Below are 20,614 nucleotides of genomic sequence, written 5' to 3'. Positions count from 1 at the left end.
ACATTTGCACCTGGACTTCTTACAGAAGTTTCAGATGTAGTTCCACAGTATACACTGCACAACGTTAGAGAGCACCATTCACATCATCGATTCTGAGAGCAGCGCCTTGTGGCGTTATGCCGTGAACAACCTGTGCAACCATTTCCAGTGGTCCTAAAACCTGCCCCCTCAATAAAACCCTCCAAGTGTGCCCATTAGATTCTCTTTAATTTAGCCTGTCCTTCATATACAGGCTTCATCCTAATTTAGTCTCTGATCATTTTCTGCATGAAATTTGTAACTGATCCCTCTGCCTCTACATTCACCCGTCTTCCTCATATACTTCACAGCCTCCTGAGGGCCATCTTAAAATACACCTCTAATTAGATCATTGCTCTCTGCCCATAGTCCTTGCAATGCATAGCACAAAACTTCCTTTCTGATCTTTAGCTGCCGGCCTCTCCAGCTTCACTCCATTTTCCCTTGCCCATTTCTTTATATGCCACTGCTCCTCAAAATAGTCTGCAAGCTCTTTATTACCAGGGCACCATGAGATAAGGAGCTTGGGCTAGAATGTAAATCAATGCGTTGCTTCCTTTGTCAAGAAAGTTGTGCAATTAAAAAGAAATCAGATGGAATAGTATGCTTTGTGCCTTGGTTGATTTATACTCTGGTGACTTTTTCTTGCCACAGACTACTAACAAATAGTTCACAGATTGGCCACAAACTGCTTTTCCAGTGACACTGCCCTCTCCTCAGCTTTAATCAACCACTCTCTGATCTCCAAAATGCTCTCTGTTGCTTCAAGTTTCTCTTTCTTTGCACCTACTGTTATCTCTCTCTACCTAAGATTGTCTTTTCTTTACTTTGCCTTTTCCACCTCTCACATTCCTGGCTTCCCCAATGAGTTTAAGTAGATTTTCTCCCAGGCATTTCTCAGCCTTACTAACACTTCCATTAAAGTACTTGCAGAATTCTATTGTGATGATTTTGGTTTTGCATATCTGTATCTCCAGTGAACTCCTTGAGGGCATGAACCTTTTCTTTTCAACTCCTGACTTACAGCTATAACCCAGAAGTTAGCACATCACCACGGGTATTCACTAAATATTTATGGGATATTAAGTGGATATTTTGTCAGAGTCCTATCAGGAGAAGAGAAACAATTCTAGGTGTTTCCGAGAGAGGAAACCTAATACAGGGAATTGGCCAAGCAGGTGGTAGAAAACTGGGAAGCAACTGGGATAGGGAAGCAACCCAAAACACTAGCGTGTCTGGAGTTTGAGGAACAACGCAGGGAGAGGAGGTTACCAAAGCCCCAAAGCTGGAGCCTTCCCACAGGGGCTAACACTCTCAGGACAGCCAGGCAAGAGTTCGGATCAAAGGAGGGAGGAGCCATCTAAAGGAAACTAAAGCCACAAGGGAGATGTAGCTGCTGTAGAAATACCACCAGCAGTAGAATGCAAAGCCAAAACACCTTGACATCTTTCTTCCCTCTTTATGTATTCTGCCAGTGCCTTCAATTGAACAAACCTAACTGGAAGCCAGAGGACAAGCAATGGGGGGAAATGTAGGTCCCTCAGATACAGAGAGGGCAAAAGAAATGCGGTGAGTGGATCTGAGAGTAAATGGGCCTATGACTGCACAGGTTGGTTCTGACTTTGGATCTTCCACTCAGAAACTTTGTGACTAAAGAAAGTCACTGAACCTCACTCAGTGTCTATTTCTTCGTCTCTGAAATGGAATTTCTATGAATTTTCCTGTTTGCCTTCACCCTGGGAAGATTTGATTATGTGTGCCTGTCTTGTTGACTGTTGAGGTAAAAAGAATACATCTTTTTCCCAGGAGAAGGCTGAATTCCCAATTACTAATTTGGGATAGGTATCCTCCCATGACTACAGTTGTGTTAGAATAGAGAATATTTTTGTTCTGACATCTGAGAATATTCTTATTCTTCTGTCTTCCCTGGTCAGGAGCTTGTATCTCTATAAATCAATATAAATCACGCCATCGCACATAGATAAAATTATACCTAGCTCCTACGGACTGAATTGTGTCCCCCCGCCCCAACATTTCATGTGCTGAAGGGCTGACTCCAATTTGGTAGAATTTGGAAACGAGGTGTTTGGGAGGTGATCAAGTTTAGATGAGGTCATGAGGGTGGGGCCCTCATGATGAGATTAGCACCCTTCTAAGAAGAGACAGCAGAGGGGGCGCCTGGGTGGCGCAGTCGGTTAAGCGTCCGACTTCAGCCAGGTCACGATCTCGCGGTCCGGGAGTTCGAGCCCCGCGTCAGGCTCTGGGCTGATGGCTCAGAGCCTGGAGCCTGTTTCCGATTCTGTGTCTCCCTCTCTCTCTGCCCCTCCCCCGTTCATGCTCTGTCTCTCTCTGTCCCAAAAATAAATAAACGTTGAGAAGAGACAGCAGAGAGCTTGCTCTCTTCTTCCCTGCTGTGTGATGATGCTGTGACAAGATGACTGTCTACAACCCAGAAAAGTGACCATGCCAGCAGTTTGATCTTGAACTTCCGGCTTCCAGAACTCCAAGAAAATAAGTTGCTGTTGTTTAGGCCACTCATTGACTGGCGTTTTATTATGTCTGCCTGTGCTAAGGCCTTGGCTTTGTAGAGCAGTGAGTTTTACTTTGTGTTTTAACCAAAGTTGATAGAAATGCTCACTAAAAGAAGTACTTGGATTGAAACAACTCATGATGCCAAGGAAACGGCAGTGGGGCAGTAAGTACACGTCAGATTTAAATGGCTTTCTGCATTGCACTAGATAGTTTCTGAACCTTGACTGGAAGTTATTTAAACTTTAAAGACCCACAACATAAAAGCATGTTGAAGTCCTTTAAACTCAGCGAGCTTTCACAGTGAGAGTATTTAAAGTTTAAATTACCTCCCATAGGGTCCCAGGCACCATCCAATGTGTGGAGGGGTGCTTTGAACACTCCTGTAGTCAGTATGAGTCCACTGTGTTTCAGGAATATAGTGACAGCAAAGTTAGCATTCTTGCTAATTTTCATATTCTTTCAACTAATATCTCATCAATTGCTATGATTTGTAAGGCACTCCAGTTGCTATACCTGGGAACTATACTTAGTCCTTCCCTCACTAAGTTTGCAATCTAGTATAAGCTATGTCACGAGGAAGTACCAGTACGGTGTTAGAAAAGTTTGAAGGAAGAAAAATTTACTTCCTGCTGGGAGTTGAACATGGAAAGCTCAGAGAAATTAGCGTCTGAGTGGACATTTGAAAGACAGGGGTGTGTTGGCATCAAGGTGAGGTGGGAAAGGATAATTCAAATGCAAGCTGTCCTACAAACCTGTATACAATTGGCGTTTACACAGGGTTGTGTTTCTTTTTCCTAAAGCAGAAGTATGAGGTATTGGAAAGAGGGAAATAAGAGATGAGGTTGAAAAGGTAGGTTGAGTTGGCTTGTAAAAAATGAACTCGATGCCAGACTAAGGAATGTAGACTTTAATCTGGTCATGGAGAGCCAATGAACATTTTTGAGACAGAGCAAAACAATATAGCTGCTGCGAACCATACCATTTTGACCCTCCCTGTGTGTTGGGGGACATCATCTCAACTTTATAGAGCAGGGAGAGCTTGCTCGCTAAAGAGCCAGACAGAAACTATTTTAGACCTTGAGCACCATACAGTTTCTTTTGCAAGTACTCAACTCTGCTTCTCTAGAAGATGCAGTCATAAACAGTATGCAAAGAAATGAGTATGGCTGTGTTCCAATAAAACTTTATTTACAGAACCAAGTGGTGGGCCAGATTTGTCCCGTGGGCCATAGTTTGCCTTTTCTTGCAATAAAGGGTGCAATAGATGAGATTATTTTACCGCTGATGATTTTTATTTGTTTGTTTTATTGTCTTTGTTATAGCTTCCTTTGCAGTTTATATATATATTTTTTTTTTTTTTTTTTAGTATAGTTGACATACAGTGCAGTATTCATTTCAGGTATACAGCATAGTGATTCAACTTCTCTATAAGTTATAATGTGCTCACCACAGGTATAGCTACTATCTGTCACTGTGATATGCTATTATAATATTACTGACTAGATTCCTTATGTTTGTTTATTCACTTGTTTTTAGATTCCACATATGAGTGAAATCATATAATATTTGTCTTTCTCAGTCTGACTTATTGCACTTAGCCTGACACCCTCTAGGACCATCCATATGGTCACAAATGGCATGATCTCATCCTTTTCTATGGCTGTGTAACATTCCATTGTATATATATGCCACCTGTTCCTTATCCATTTGTCTATCAGTGGACACTAATCATCAGGGAAACGCAAATCAAAAGCACAGTGAGATATTGCCTAATACCTGTCAGAATGGATAAAATACAAAAGACAAGACATAACAAGTGCTCGCAAGAATGTGGTGAAAAGGGGATGGTCATGCACTAATGTTGGGAATGTAAACTGATACAGCCACAGTGGAAAACAGTATGGAGGTTCCTCAAAAACTTAAAAACAGAACTGCTATCACTCTGTCAGTGCAGAGCCTGCTTTGGATCCTCTGTCCCTCTCTTTCTCTGCCCCTCCCCGACTTGTGCTCTCTTCCTCCCCCACCCAAATAAATAAAACAGAAAAAAAAAAATAGAAATACTATATAATCCAATAATTATGTTACTGGGTATACTTACCCAAAGCAAGCAAAAACACTAATTCGAAAAGATATCTGTACCCCTATGTTTATTGCAGCAGTATTTACAAGATACGGATGCAGTTTTTATTCTTGTGGTTACCATAATAGTTTGTAATTTGCCAGTTCTTTTTTGTTTGTTTTCATTTTTAATTTCATTTAATTTTATTTGAGAGAGAGAGAGAGAGAGAGAGAGAGAAAGCACAAGCAGGGGAGAGAGACAGAGGGAGAAAGAGATTCTTAAATAGGCTCCATGCTCAGTGTGGTACCCAATGCGGGGCTTGGTCCTGAGACCCTGGGATCATGACCTGAGCCGAAATCATGAGCTGGATGCTCACCGGACCAAGCCCCCCAGACACCCCTAATTTACCAGTGCTTAACAAAACACTACAACAAACATGTGTCTTCTCAAAAGATAATGTGAAAAGTAGCATGGTGCTGGCTTAAACCCAGTAAGAGGCATGGAAGGCAGTGATCATAGTAGCTGACACAAATATGCCAAGGGGACAAATGAGGCACAGAAAGGTCAGGTGACTTGTTCACGCTTGCAAAATTTACAGGAAGCAGTTTAGCCAGGATTTGAACCCAGGCATCGAGCACAGGATGCTGTGTTCTTAAATTCTATGTCATGCCATCTTTTGAAATGAGAAGTTAAAGGTGATTTCATCAAATTATTTAGCTGAAATTAAAAGCTTTCCTGAGACTGTTTAAGAATTTAGTGAGATGAGGTCTGTGTATGGAAAATGTGTCCTTATCCTAGATTATGACTGTTCTACATTCTGAAGTCTCATAGACTCTAGGGTCCTGTTGGAGCATTTGGCTATCTTTATATGCAGAGATCAGTTTCAGGGAAGAGACAATTTTTTTCAATGATAGGTGTCTTTTTAGTATCAAGGCATAAAGGGGGTCCAAGTGTAAGACTTCTAATGCTAACCATTGTCGTAACAACCTTTGTCATCTACGCTTTTAAAAAAAGTTTGTATTTATTTATTTTTCAGAGGTGGGAGGAGCAAAGAGAGAGGGAGAGAGAGAATCCCAAACAGGCTCCTCACTATCAGCGTGGAGCCTGATGCGGGGCTTGAACTCATGAACCATGAGATCATGACCTGAGCCCTAATCAAGAATCAGACACTTAACCAGCTGAGCACCCCCCAGACACCCCATTGTCTATGTTTTATATCAGAATACACAACAGTTTGGAAATTCGGGGATTTTAAGCAATTAAGGAATATTCCAAAGTAAAGATAAACTGGGAATGGCAACCATTTAATAATGCCATAGGTGTTATCAGTTAGGCAGCAACGGATCGTAGTTAAGGTTAATGACAATGTTGAGAATGAATGTCCCAATCAAATTTTGGGACTCCACAATCAAATTTTGACGTCATCTAAAGTAACACAATAGTAACTACCAGACTTTACTATATAGCAATGAACAGAAAATTCATATTGACTTCTCCTTAATTAATTTTTTTTCTTTTCATTTGGAGGAAAGAAAAATAAGTGTAGTGTAGTGGAAATCTTTGGATTTAGACAGACCTGGTTTTGAATTTTAACTCCATTTTTCATTGTGTGTTGAAAGTAGAGTTGGTTTCTAAATCTCTCTCTTCATGGTCAATCTATGGAATTAAGATTATAATAATTTATACTCTTATTGTGGGAGATGAATTTTGTCTTTACGAAAGTATGTGACATGAACAAGATGCTTAAGATGCTGTTTTTCCCTTTTTCTTTGAATGTGATTGAATGTAAAATTAACATCTAGATATGCAGGAGTGTAATTGTAAGCAAATTTATAGAGCATGAGTATGTGACTATTTATAAAGATTCCAAAATTAGGTAAAATTAATGAACTGGGCAAAAACTTTTGGGTTACAAAGTCCAGAAAATGCTACTCTATTATTTGCATTAAGCCTGTCTCCTCAAATTGAAGACATTTTCTCAGGGGAATTTGTGTATTATGACTTTAAGATACTTTGGTGTGTGGATTAAAATGGCTGAAGGCATTTTAACTGTGCATCCGAGAGTGTCTTACTAACATGTTCTTTTTATACCATTTTATCTATATCTTTGGACATTTTATGTTTTTCTGTAAGCGAACTCCCATGAAAAATCCATTTGTCACCATGTTATCGTTATGTAGATAAGAAAATAAAAGAGAAGCCAAATTGAGGACCAGACAAGCTGTGAAAGGGAGTGTGCGCCCTCTAGTGACCCACATTTATTTCTCCCAAGGGTTTACACAGCTTTTTTTGGTTTTATCGTTTTAAATAAACATCAAATTTGACTTTAAAATAGATGGCTCAGAGTTTTCCGCTTCAGCGTGTTGCATTGTATGATCGTAGATTTGTTACTATGAGAAGATTTCATCTATCACTTAAGAGAATATTTCTATTAACCTGTGTTAAGGTGATTTCACTGCACAGAACTGTGTTTCAAAGGGACTTTCAATTTGCTGAAAATGAAAAATAGGCTCTAGGCGTCTGTGGCTAAGTCACATTTTATTTCCAGTCCTCTGGGTCATGCAGTTTTCATCCACATGCTTGTCCGCTCCTTGGCTTTAAACCTCATTCCTCTAATCTGGTTCTGACATCTTAGAATTGGGGGGATATCCTCAGTTTTGAAGGTATATTTTCCTGAAAGTTATATTGAGAGAGGTGAGATGGACTTCTTTGCAACCCTACCATGTTTTAGAAATACATATGGCCAAAAGATTTTTTAATGATTGGGATCTGTTTGTTACCCAATTAAGAGTATTTTAGTCATTTTTCTCTGCAAGATTTTCAAATATTTTAGTTTAGTGTTACTTTTTGCAGAGAAACACAATTTTGTAGGAATTTCATTCTGTTTAGTGCAGTCGGCTGTCCAGGAGGTACAAAGGTGAGTATCATCAGTGACAGATAACTCGTGGAGTTTTCTAGCATTTGTAGCTTAAAAATACTAAATAATTGGGGTTTCTATCTGAGGGCATCTATTTTAAAAGGCCATCGTTTGATACACATTAAACATATAATTTGCTTTGCCATAATTGACAATGAACAAGGTGCACAATTTTAAAGACAAATTTCCTGTTTGGGTTTAGAATTCAGATTTTGAAGCACATGTTAAATAGGCATATTTCAGGACAAGGTAAACTACATAGAAACTGATTTTTTAGTAATCTTTTAAAGATGCATTTCTGCACAATCTGGAATCATTAAATTTTATGGTACGGAAACATATTATTTTATGACTGATGCATTTAAAGTTACACATATAAAACTAGAAATACTTTTAAGCTTGTAAATAAGATCATGCAAACATAAGGAAAGTAGATTATTTGATAGAACTGTTAATGTAGCGAATTTATAATAATTGAGGACAGTGCCCTTTCTTATTCATCATATTTTGTTTCAGGTCTGTGTGAACTGTTGAGAACAGTTTATGGGGTTCGTATTATAACTAGGAATTATAACATCCTTAGATGTTATTTAATTTGATTGCTAGATAAACAGATGGATATAATTGGAATATAAATGTTGCAATGTAAGCAAAGCTGACCTCAGCTTTGTATCTCAGGTCACAATTGCTTTAATTAGTGAGGTAACTAAACACAGTTAAGAGTAATTTCAAAAAGTATTTGTTCGTTTCTATTTTAACACCAGTTAGATGGAAAAAAAGCTTTTTAACTTCTGTAATTTAAAGGAAGATCAGATAAGTTGAGTCATTTGCCTAAGAAAACACCATACAGATCAAGATGATTGATTAAAACCTGTGATACCTCACTTTCAGTTCAGTAACCTTCCACTGCGCACTAGTTTTTACATTTAAAACACATATATACACACGTACAAACACTTACATACATCACACACATTCAAAACCTATAAGGCAATCATGTGGCCCTGTCTCCTCCCCCCCCCCCAAGAAAAACATACCCACACTATACAAACACACACATCTGTGTGTCTGTACCATACACAAAATACCTTGGTTTCAAGGAGGTATTTATCGACATGTTGACTTGTTTTTTCTTGGTTACATGAGATTTTCCCCCTTAAAATATCATGTGACTATGAAAGTATAATAATTACCATGTACTCAACACATTTTAAAGTTTTAAAAATACTTTGATTTTAGCACTAACAGAATTTATACAGAATTTCATCTGATATTTTATTAGAGCTCTCTGATTCAAATTGAATTTGCGTTCTGTTTATTGAGTTTTTGAAAGCAAGTAACATGTGGAAACATAAGGAGGGACCAGCTTTCCCAGAAAGAAAGCTGAAACGGGAAGGGGAGGGAGAGGTTGAGCAAGAAAACCTTCACCGAAGTTGTATATCGTGAACTGAATCTCAAAGGTGGATAGGAATTCATCACGTGGTCTGGGGTCAGGAGAGTACTCATACATCAATATGGAATTAAAATGTTTTCTCATTTTCCAGAACTCTGAGGAAGGTAATTATTAAAAATATAAAAAACAAAATTTTGAACTCTTACCTCACTTCCAAAAAGATTTCTTCTATGTTGTAATACCAGTGAAAAAGAGCATTAGTTTTTGTTTCCATTAAGCATGAAAGTGTATGTTCTAGCTAGTTAAAATTTACATATATGCTCAAGAGTCAACACTACTTTCAGGCTTCTCAAGATGAGGCTCATGATTTTTTATGAAATTCTCTGTTCAAAGATGTTTAAAGATGTAAAATTGCCATGCATAGCCTAGCTCACTAATCAAATTAGATATGTCGGGAGCTTGGAGAATTTCTATTTTCAAAGTTTACACATTTTGGGAATGATGACTACCACATGGTATATTGAAAGTGACTGGATTACAGTTTATGTAAGTGTGCAGTTTAATACTTCATATGGCAGTCACTGTACAGAAAATTAACAGAATACAGTCAGTGCCCATTAAGAGGCTCTTCTGACATAATTAGCACAATTATCATACAGCACAAGTTTCACATGATGACATACTATCAAACATTCCAAAAATGATAACTTTTTAAAGTGCAAGTATTTATTTAGTTCTTTTGGATGTGTTTCTGTGGGTTTTTAAAAAAATATATATATATATATTAAAATATTCACACAAACACACACACACACACACACACACACACACACGTATCCCAATTTTGACCATAAGGAAATGTAACTGATCTAATTTGCATTGTCATTATGGAAAATTTAACTGGATGAAGTAGAGTCCATTTGTACAATACAATTAAGGGAAATCTTCAACCTTCTGAATATTTGGTATATATGCACATAGTTTTTGATAGTTTGAAACTTCCAGAAAATGGAAGACCTCTTTGAAAATGACCTTGTTTTGGGGCGCCTGGGTGGCTCAGTCGGTTGAGCGTCCTACTTCAGCTCAGGTCATGATCTCGCAGTCCGTGAGTTCGAGCCCCGCATCGGGCTCTGGGCTGATGGCTCAGAGCCTGGAGCCTGCTTCCGATTCTGTGTCTCCCTCTCTCTCTGCCCCTCCCCCGTTCATGCTCTGTCTCTCTCTGTCTCAAAAATAAATAAACGTTAAAAAAATTTAAAAAAAAGATAATGACCTTGTTTCGGTAGTAAAATAAAATAAAATAAAATAATAAAAATCGAAAGTTCTGCTTCTCGGATCTATGGGATCTTAGAACTTTTAGTTGTGTAATGAGTGTCTTTGTAAAGAAGAAAACAGTGTTACTTCATGTGAATCATAAATAATAGCAAAGATGAGGTTTTAGAACATGCTTGGAAAATGGAGGACAGAGTACTCATCAACAGATGTAGAAGAAAAATCATTTTGTAAAGAGAGAATAAGAAGTCATAAATTTCTCAGTAGATACAAATAACTTTAAGTTGGATTAAGATAGACTGGATTTAAGGGGTAGATTCTGTCTGTAATAACATACAGAAGTATGTGTAGAGGCCCATTATGAGTAACTTACTATGTATCAGTTCATTAATGAGGATTTCATGAGAGTTTTCAAAGTGAAGAAAAAACTCATAGAAATGAACGATTTAATGAAAAAAGAAATACATACACAGCATCCAAGATTTAATATGGTATTGAAAATAATTTTTCGGTCTTTTTCTTGAGGGCATTTCTTGATACAGATATGACTTATATCTGTATCATATCTTTAGTTGGTGATTAAATACCCAGCCTCAGGTAGTACAGGGCATGGTAGAAAATACCACTGGTTAGGGCACCTGAATGGCTCAATTGGTCAAGCATCCAGCTTCAGCTCAGGTCATGATCTTGCAGTCCGTGGATTCAAGCCCTGCGTTGGAGTCTGTGCTGACAGCTTAGAGCCTGGAGCCTGCTTCGGATTCTGTGTCTCCCTCTGTCTCTGCCCCTCCCCTGGTCATTCCCTCCCTCCCTCTCCCTCCCTCCCTCTCGCTCTCTCTCTCTCTCTCTCTGTCTCTTTCTCTCTCTCTCTCTCTCTCTCTCTCTCTCTGTCTCTCTCAAAAATAAATAAATATTAAAACAAATTAAAGAAACCACCACTGGCAAAATGCTGGGAAGAGCAGATAGCACCCTATTTATGAACATGTATGTATTTAAATCAGGGGAGTTTGTTAATGTGCCATATATATTAGCTGAAATGTCTGAAAAAAAATATTTAATAGTACTGAAAACTAGGGGACAAACCACAGAAAGTGATGATGCAATAGCTGCCAAATTGATAAGGAATAAAATAAATGTGCAGTTGCTACTTAGAGGCCAGGATCTGAGTAGGAGCCAAGAAGGCGACCTTCATTTTGCTAAAAGCAGTCATGTCACTGAGACTAAAGCATTGAATGTGGGATGTTGGCGCTCAACAAAAGAGCATGGGAGGCTTTTTGAAATTGTCTCTCTTTCTCCTTCACCCTTCCATCCTCATTGTTGGTATCAACACATGAGAATGACTACTGGCAGAATACTGGAACGGGATGACAGTGCTAGCAGCTGAATTCCCCGAACTCTAAGGGATGGTGTCAAATGACAGACGGTGGAGTGGAATCTGACTGTATATTACATTGGGGCAGAGAAAGTTTAAGCAAATCAGAGATATGGTTGAAGCAACAAGGCCAAATGGTAGCAACAGAAACAAACAAACAAACAAACAAAAACAAGCACAAAAAAGGATCAGGTAAGGAATAGCTCAGAGCTTAAATCATGTAAGAGTTAGGTTTGGCTTCCACCTATTTCCAAAGAAATCCAGATGTCACAATCATGAAAGGAAAGAGAAAAAGAAAGTCTAACTGCTGAGAATAGTACAAACTCATTGATATTTCGTTTCATTCTATTTCAGAAAGAACGTGTAACATATTAACCTATGTGCCTATGAATAGACATTGTTTCTTAGGTAAAGCACTGCACTTCACAACTGCCCTTGAAAAATTTGAAATCCCTTTTAAAAAACCTGTATATCAAAAAAGGAGTATAATCACTGTCTGAAGGATCCTTATGTAAAAGAGGAGTTCAGACACCTTGTGCATCCTCTTCCCAAATTTATCAAGTCAAACAAACAAAAAAATTGAATGAGGAAAGACCTGTCTGGAATTTCACATCCTGTTGCCTCACTTGATCTGAATTATCAGAACTCTGTGCAAAGTGGTGGCCAGTCCTCCCTTAAAATCTTTGCAGACTGGGCAGCAAGCCGATGGTTACCATGGTGTTGACTCCACGAAGCCTTCATTGTGTGCAGATAACCAATTTACTGGACAGAGCCTCTAGTCTAGAAGCTGATTTAATCCTAATTCATTGAAAAGGTATTTTTTGATTATCCAAAAAAAAAAAGTCACAGTGTGATATGAGCCCCAGTTCAATGTCTAAAGCACTTTATTTTGTCAAATAGGTGGTTTACTAAACTACACTTTTTGATCATGTGGATGGATGCATTTTTATGTCTGTTATCTATGGAGGTTAATACGATGGCATATAGTAAGCACTTAGTGTAAACTTTGTGGTAGAAATGAAGGGAAATATTTGTTTTAAAAGGAAACATACACAGTTTCACATTCTTCCTAAAGACACATGTCTAAAAGTGTTTAGAAGATTTCTTTTTGAATGACATTTATTTACTGTCAAATTGAATACATAGCTTTTTCTGAAATGGATTGGAGGTGGTGGTAAATGATAACTATAACATGTGTGTCAACCAGACCAGTGTAAATTCCAGGACTGGCTGGTAGAAAACTTTCTCCACCATAGGTCTTAGCAGATCTCTCCCAGCTGTAATGCCAGCCGTGTAGCTTTAGTTAAGTTTTAGTTTCGTGGACCTGTAGGTGGAACTGAGCATTCTTTCTTAGAGACAGTCTGAATCAGCAGGGAATGAGACCAAAGAGATCAAGTCCAAAGGGGGAAAATTGGACAGTGAATGGTTGATATTTATATCTCACCTTTATGAGTCAGAGTGTATTTGGTGTGTAATTGGGTCACAGTGATTTCAAGGAAAAGGGACAAGTTTGACCAAAGTGGCCAAAGTGGATTATGCTAAGCAGCTAAGTTTCCGAGACAGAAATGTTCTAATGGCTGGGTGAGTAAGAGTCAATGAAGTATTTTACTTCATTGGAGTAGGGACAAAAGTTAAGTGTGGTTCTGCACTCCCTAAAAAACTTGAAGTGAGATTTGTTTCTAGAAGGGTTTGAATAAAGGCTAAAATAGAATATAAGCTTAAGTAATCTGTTATGGCCAGATCAGGACTGTATTGAAATTTTGGTCTGTATGGTAAGAGAAATGCACAGTTTTGAGGGATTTTATGGATGAGAGTAACATAATCAGATATGTTTGTTTGTTTGTTTGTTTGTTTAGTGAACAAGTAAGAGAGGGGCAGAGGGAGAGGGAGGGAGAGAATTTTGAGCATGCTGCATGTCCATTGCAGAGCCTGACATGGAGCTTGCTCTCATGACCATGAGATAATGACCTGAGTCACAATCAAGGGTCAGACACTTAACCTACTGAGCCACCCAGGTACCTTCAGATATGTTTTTAGAACTTACCATTTGCCAGCAATGCATGAACTAGATGGAAGGATTCTAGAAAGGTTTTCCAGAGCCAGTTGACAGGCCATTGCAGTAGTTTTGATTACATTTAATGGCAAGGTGAATGAGGGTACCGGCTATGGAGACGATGAGAAGCAGACACATTCAGAAGAAATAGAATGATGGATTAGGCTTTGCAAATGATTATGAGAGAGTAAGGAGAGGAGGATGTTATAGATGACAGATGGTGATGCCATTCACAGATTTGAGGAACACTGGGAGAGTACCTGTTTGGGGGAAAAGAGCAAACAATAAGTTGTGACACTTTATGTTGAAGGAGCTTTTACAGCAAGCAAGTGGAGACGGTATGTTAGAATTATGGAGCTGTGGAGCTCAGAAGAAGTGCTTGAATTAGAGATACATATTTCAGAGTCATTGACACCTATAGCTTGCCATTGAGGTCATGAGCATGAATAGATTGCTAGTGAAAGAGAGTAATATAGTGAATAAAAGATGATTGATGACTTTAGTACGTAATGAGTGGGTGGAGAAGGATGAGCCTGCAAAGAAAAAAAATTACCAGTGTCATAGAAATAGAAGACAAAGTAGAAGAGAGTGGTATGGAGGCAAAAGGAGGAGAGTGTGGTCCACAGTGTTAAGTGTTGCTACATAGCAAGAACTTGAAACTCTCCGTGGGCTTCAGTGACATGATTGCTGTATTAAGCAATGTTTTTGGTGGGAAACAACATTGAGTGGGAAGAGTGAAAAGGAGGTGGAAGACTGACAGTAAACTGCATCACTCTTGAAAAATGTGCCTGTGTAGAAGATAAGACAATGGCTGCAAGGTAATATGAGGGTCAGGAGAGAGTTTACTTCAAAAGTATTGACTGTATGAGTCAATAAGTTTAAATTTCTGTATGCAGAATTCACTTGAAAGGGAAAGGGTGAATTTATGGTAGACAGGTAACAAAAATTTGAGAGACTCACATGCCTGAGAAGAAGAACGAGAATAAAGTATCAAATGCAGGTAGAGGGACTGACTAGATAAAGAAGGGAAAGTGGCTCAAATATAAGAGAAGGGAATTAGAAGGGTGCTCACAGATAAGACTGAATATTTGAATATAGGAAGTGGAAGAAATTCTAGTCTGATAGCTGCACTTTTCTTGGTGTAATAAAAAATGTCATCTGTGGATAGCTGGAGAAGGAGGATGGGTTAGTGCTTTGCGATCTTTAGAAAAAGTCTAAAATAGTTCCTGTGGAGAGTCAGAGTTCAAGTTGAAAACAACTAAATATGGCAGAATCCTGGGTTCATTTGAGGCTGTTGGTCATTGCATTCCCCCGGGAGTGGATCTGGAGACAAAGATCTAGGTGCAAATAGTTTATGGGAGAATTGGAAGCAAAGTGGAGAAGTGAGGTTAGGAAAAGAATAAAGGATACACACATGGGTTATTGCTGGAGGCAACTGGAGAGGAGTCTTTCTGGGAACCCTCTGAGGCACTGTGTGTAACTTTGATCATGATGGTCATGCTGAAGGGCAAGGGAGCTGGAATATTTATCTACCAATTCCCAGCTCTCGCTTGGTGTCACCCTAGTGGTATTTTTTTTAATATGAAATGTATCGTGAAACTGGTTTCCATACAACACCCAGTGCTCATCCCAAAAGGTGCCCTCCTCAATACCCATCACCCACCCTCCCTCACTCCCACCCCCCATCAACCCTCAGTTCACCCTAGTGGTATTAACATCTCAACACTTCTGCCTTGCCCCATGCACTAGCATGTGAATGGCTGCAAGCAGATAGAAACAGTGAAGTTTATACTGTAGGAAAGGAAAAGCAAAAATGCTTTCTGAAACATTCTTATGGAAAACATGCACTGAATTTTGTAGGTGGCTACATGACCAGAGTCGAAGATTTGATTTAATGAGTTAACATCAAAGAGAGAAAAAGAGATGTTAAGAAGCCTGCAAGAGGATTCTGTTTCAGTATCACCACTTTGAATGAATAGGAAACCCAATAACTGAACTTATAGGGAGAAAAAATAAATGTAGGGAGGATAAGAATCACCATGTATGATAAAATAAAAATCCATAAATATTTACAGTCCACATGCATATAAAAGTTTTGACTTTCAGTGACATGGGATTGGAGTCGAAATCTCTGAATTCAAATCTCTGTTCCTTCTGTTTCTAGTTGGTTAACGTTCATTCAGTAAATACTGGTTACTCTGAACCAGGCCTTTTTTGAGGTGAAGGATATAACGGTAAACAAGATGAATTAAGTTCCTTCTCCATGGTACTAACAGTCTGAGATTCATTAGTTCAATTTCTTTGAGCTTCCATCTCCTTACATGAGCAGAGAGATTAATATGATCTTACCACAGGCTTTTTTAAGAACCTAAAAAGAGAATATGTTTTTGGAAGTGTTTTGTGCTCTCTGAAGCTCTGTATTAGCTTAATGTTAAAACAGTAGCCTGCAAGTAATATGCACAATTTTATCAGGTTTATATGACTTCAAGCCCTGAAATTTGAATTCAAGAAATCAGCTTCTAAGTTTGTGATTATGGAGAACTGGTTTAGTGATAGTTTATGTGAAAAATTCTGGGAAGTTTTAGCTCAGTTTAACTTCAGTGTGAGTTAAAAGTCTAATGTGGAAATCAAAACATTGGTTGAACTCATAGGCTGCATATCCAAGAAGATAATTGTGTATTCTTTCCTGATTGTACTAAACACTACTCACATGATCTCTTTAGGAACCAAATTTTTTTTTTTTTTAACATTTATTTATTTTTGGGACAGAGAGAGACAGAGCATGAACGGGGGAGGGGCAGAGAGAGAGGGAGACACAGAATCGGAAACAGGCTCCAGGCTCTGAGCCATCAGCCCAGAGCCCAACGCGGGGCTCGAACTCCCGGACCGCGAGATCGTGACCTGGCTGAAGTCGGACGCTTAACCGACTGCGCCACCCAGGCGCCCCTAGGAAACAAATTTTAAGTAAGAGACTGGGAAGCCATGGAATTAGCTGTTGAAGTAATGAGAAGTAGGGTAGGATACTGTCAGATATTTTCTAGGGGTTTTAAAGAGTTGATTTCACCTATTTGAGTGCTGTATTGGATAAGAAGATACAGCATGGTGATTAAAGTACATTACTTGGGGTCTTAAATTTTGTATCTGTACTTTCGTTCTACTTCACAAATTGCCAATGAAATACGAGTAAATATTTTTCTGGGGACTTTGTTTGCCTGTTGTTTTAATAAACTTGGATTAGATGATTTCTAAATTCTCTTTTCATAGATTCTTTACAGGTGCTGATAAAATCTAGGGACTCTTTCTCAAGAAAACATGCACACACATTTAGAATTGTGCCTGGAATTTCAAGTGATGCACAGACATCCTCCACCCTTGCAACCCATCCATGACTCTCCTCCAGTCTCTGCTTTAACTAGATCTGAATGACCTGATCCAACCATTAAATCCCATTGACTCCATAGGTCTCTGCAATAAAAGAATGTTTGTGAATATTAGGGCATGTGATTAGATGTCTATTGCAGCATAACAACCCACCATATTTAGTGGCTTAAAACAACAGTTCTTTATGTTTTCTTACGCTTCTGCAATGTGGGCAGGGTTCTCTGGGTAGTTCTGATGCTCTGGTATCAGCTGGAGAATCATTTGGTTATATTCAATGGTGTTTGAGATGGGTCAACAGGTGAAAGTTTTATTCACACGGTGTGGTGCCTTGTTCTCATTCATGTTGTCTCTCCACCTGGCTAGATTGAGCTTCCTTAATGGGGCTTTGGAATTCTGAGGTAACAGTTGCATTTTCAGTGCATGTTCTAAGAGGACAGGATTGACAGCACAAGCAGCTATCAGGTCTCTGCTTGCATTACCCTTAGTAATATCCCGTTTGCTTTAGCAAGTCACAGAGCCCATTTCAGAGTCTGTATTGGTGGAGATTGCATAAAGGCATGGATATCCAAGTATGGTTCAATGGGAGCTACTGACCGGAATTACTTGTTTACTGTAAGTACTTTCCAGAAAGAAAGAGGGTTATCTTGGGGAGTAGTAATTTTTCAACCACTGCAAACATTCAAACAGAGGCTGAGTGATAGCTTATAGGAGATGCTGTAGGGAGGCATTTGCTACATTGCAATTAATAAAATGAACTCCACGATCATAAGACTGGAGATCAAAGCCAATTCCAAATTTTGAGCCTACCTAACTAGGGAAATGGTAGTGCTATTAACAGGAACAGGGGCATCAGGCAGGAGTCTCAGATTGGAAGGAGAATGGTAATGTGAATAGATTGCTTTTTTTTTTTTTTCTTACAGGAGACAGAGATAATCAAGAAATAATGACCCTTATTTTTTCCTGTCTTAGGTTGGATGTCGATATAACTGAACTTCACAGTTGGATTACTCGTTCAGAAGCTGTGTTGCAGAGTCCTGAATTTGCAATCTATCGGAAGGAAGGCAACTTCTCAGACCTTAAAGAAAAAGTCAATGTAGGTTATGCATTAAATTTTATGTATTTTCCTAAGTTTTGCTGCTTGTAAACTCTGTGCTTTGTACTGTCTCATTCTATCAGTTGAAAAGATTAAAACAGTATGATATAGTCCTTTTAAATATATCTTTAACATATGTTTAGCATGTCAAGCAGAATCAGAGTTTAGCATAGAGAAATCTTTCCTGGTTGTGCTGTGACTAAGCAGGATTGCTTTTCATAAGCCTTCTTTAACTTTTATATTATTTAGCTGTAAGTTAACAATTTTATAACATGAACTCATATTGATTTTCCTTCATGTCTTGTTCTGTCACCTCAAGGCTGGGAGTTTGCAAGCTTGCAGAATAGTGTATAGACCCTTAAATATACTTAGGACCCTATTTATGCTTTCGCTATCATCCAAAAGTTATTCTTTATACTCATTAGTACTTGTCATAACAGATTTGCACTTTCCAGATATTTATGTATTGCATTACCATAACTAAAAGATGTCCAGCCTTTTTTCAGTATTTATTTATAGCAAGAGGTGGTTTGCTATTTTTATTCTCTACTGAGACATCATAGTTGTGTCCTTCACAATAGAGATTTTTATTAATTTAATAAGTGCTGCTTCATCTTCAAGGACATTATCAGGACTTTGATATTTCAACTTCACGATTATAACACATCCATTTTGGCAATTGTTTGTGAGAGAGTTTTAACAGTCACAGTAAATACTCCATAGTGGGCAGGCTAAAGAAACAAATATTCTGAATGTCAAATAGTTTTAGCTATAGGAAGGTCACATGAGTGGATAACTCTGCTTTATGTTTTGAGCAGTCAGTTTCATACAATACAAACTCCCTTAGGTTGTTACAAATACAACACTTTCTTAGATACAAGCTAATACTTGCTGTGGAATTGGAACATTTGGAGAGCAAGAAAGGATTTTCTTCTAGGAGAAAATAATCTATTTTTTAGGCTGCTTGAGGTGGAGGGGACAGATTATTCCACCAACATGTCTCAGAGTTAACTATTTATACATTGGAAAGTTATTTTAAATGCATTATTAGGGGCGCCTGGGTGGCGCAGTCGGTTAAGCGTCCGACTTCAGCCAGGTCATGATCTCGCGGTCCATGAGTTCGAGCCCCGTGTCGGGCTCTGTGCTGACAGCTCAGAGCCTGGAGCCTGTTTCTGATTCTGTGTCTCCCTCTCTCTCTGCCCCTCCCCCGTTCGTGCTCTGTCTCTCTCTGTCCCAAAAATAAATAAACGTTGGAAAAAAAAAATTTAAAAAAAATGCATTATTAGTTATATACAATGTTCTTAGTATAATAATAGACTATTATAAACAATTTCAGGAAATGAACATTATGATTATGTTATGAATGTTTTAGCTTTAAAATTAAACTAGAGCATAATATATATATGGTAGAAAATTAGCAAAATAGTGTTATTTCAATGTATACTTATTGGAGGTATATTATTTGTTAGGATTGTGGAGGGAAATTCTATGAGTGGAAAATTACTTAGAGAAGATGAACTCTAGATACAATTTAAAGTTCATGTGACAAATTTGGCCACTGAGAGTATAAGTCACCTTGGGTAGACATTTTATTAGCTAATTTAAATTTTTTAAATTTATCTTAATAATCTACTTATCTGTTTGTCATCCTAGTTCTGTATCTTAAAACAGCTCTGATCAAGCAGCAAAATTGAGTTCCAGCATTTCAAGAATATAAATTCAAAATTTTCCTGTTATCATATGGTTACCTAGAAGCAATTTGCATTTAATCAATAGTGTCAGCAATGACAGACTGAAAGTACTAAAAAAAAAAGTACAATGTTGTATGAGTGGTTTTCTGATGCTGCATGAGTCACCTTTATCAACTTCTACTCTCATTTTCAGAAATAACAACATCATTCTTAATTGCCTACTAAAATAGGGCATGAAATGATTTACCTAGACATTTGCTTCAGGCTAAATATAATATATATGTATTAAAAATCCGTGAGAGAAATACATAGTAATGATGATGGATATGCAGTTTAAGCGTACATTAGTTTTCTTAATTGTTCACCTGTCAGTGTATGTAACTTACTTTGAATACATGGGAGGCCTGTCTCATGAACTTGAATGGTATTCTTTTTTAGGTGTCCATTAAAAATGGCTAAATATTACCCTCTTTTTTTTTTTCTTTCCCTTGTCTTCTTTCTTCAGGTATTACTTTCATGAGTTTTCAACCAGTTAGAATATCCTCGAACATTATCAGTTCAGTTTTAAGTACTTTTTAACCTAACATAATTTTTCCTTATCTATTAGCCATATGTTTTATCCATATAATCAACATAATGCACTTACTTAAAAGTTGAATTCTAGGGGACATTTCTACTCAAAGTGGTCCCTGGGCAACCAATATTAGCCACATCTGTGTGTTTATTAGAAATATGTGATTTCAGACCCAATGGCTCAATTTCCATTTGTACAAGATCCACAGGTGATTTGTTGGTACATAAAGATTTGCGAATCAGTACTCTAAGGCACAATATGGGAC

At 38.1% G+C, this 20,614-nt stretch overlaps 1 protein-coding gene across 1 annotated transcript in view; it reads left to right on the top strand.

The window, feature by feature from the left end:
• Positions 1 to 20,614, top strand: part of DMD (dystrophin) — a 2,039,083-nt gene that overhangs the window by 651,370 nt on the left and 1,367,099 nt on the right. Inside the window, exon 18 of the mRNA XM_040468816.1 lies at positions 17,961 to 18,084. Coding sequence (XP_040324750.1) covers positions 17,961 to 18,084 — 124 coding nt within the window. The remainder of the gene's footprint in view (positions 1 to 17,960; positions 18,085 to 20,614) is intronic.

The sequence above is a fragment of the Herpailurus yagouaroundi genome, unplaced genomic scaffold, assembly GCF_014898765.1.
Source record: "Herpailurus yagouaroundi ecotype Mexico unplaced genomic scaffold, PumYag 67793, whole genome shotgun sequence".
In the NCBI taxonomy this organism is placed as follows: domain Eukaryota; kingdom Metazoa; phylum Chordata; class Mammalia; order Carnivora; family Felidae; genus Herpailurus; species Herpailurus yagouaroundi.
The sequence above is the reverse complement of the archived record's forward strand: the minus strand, read 5'-3'. Positions and strand labels throughout refer to the sequence as shown.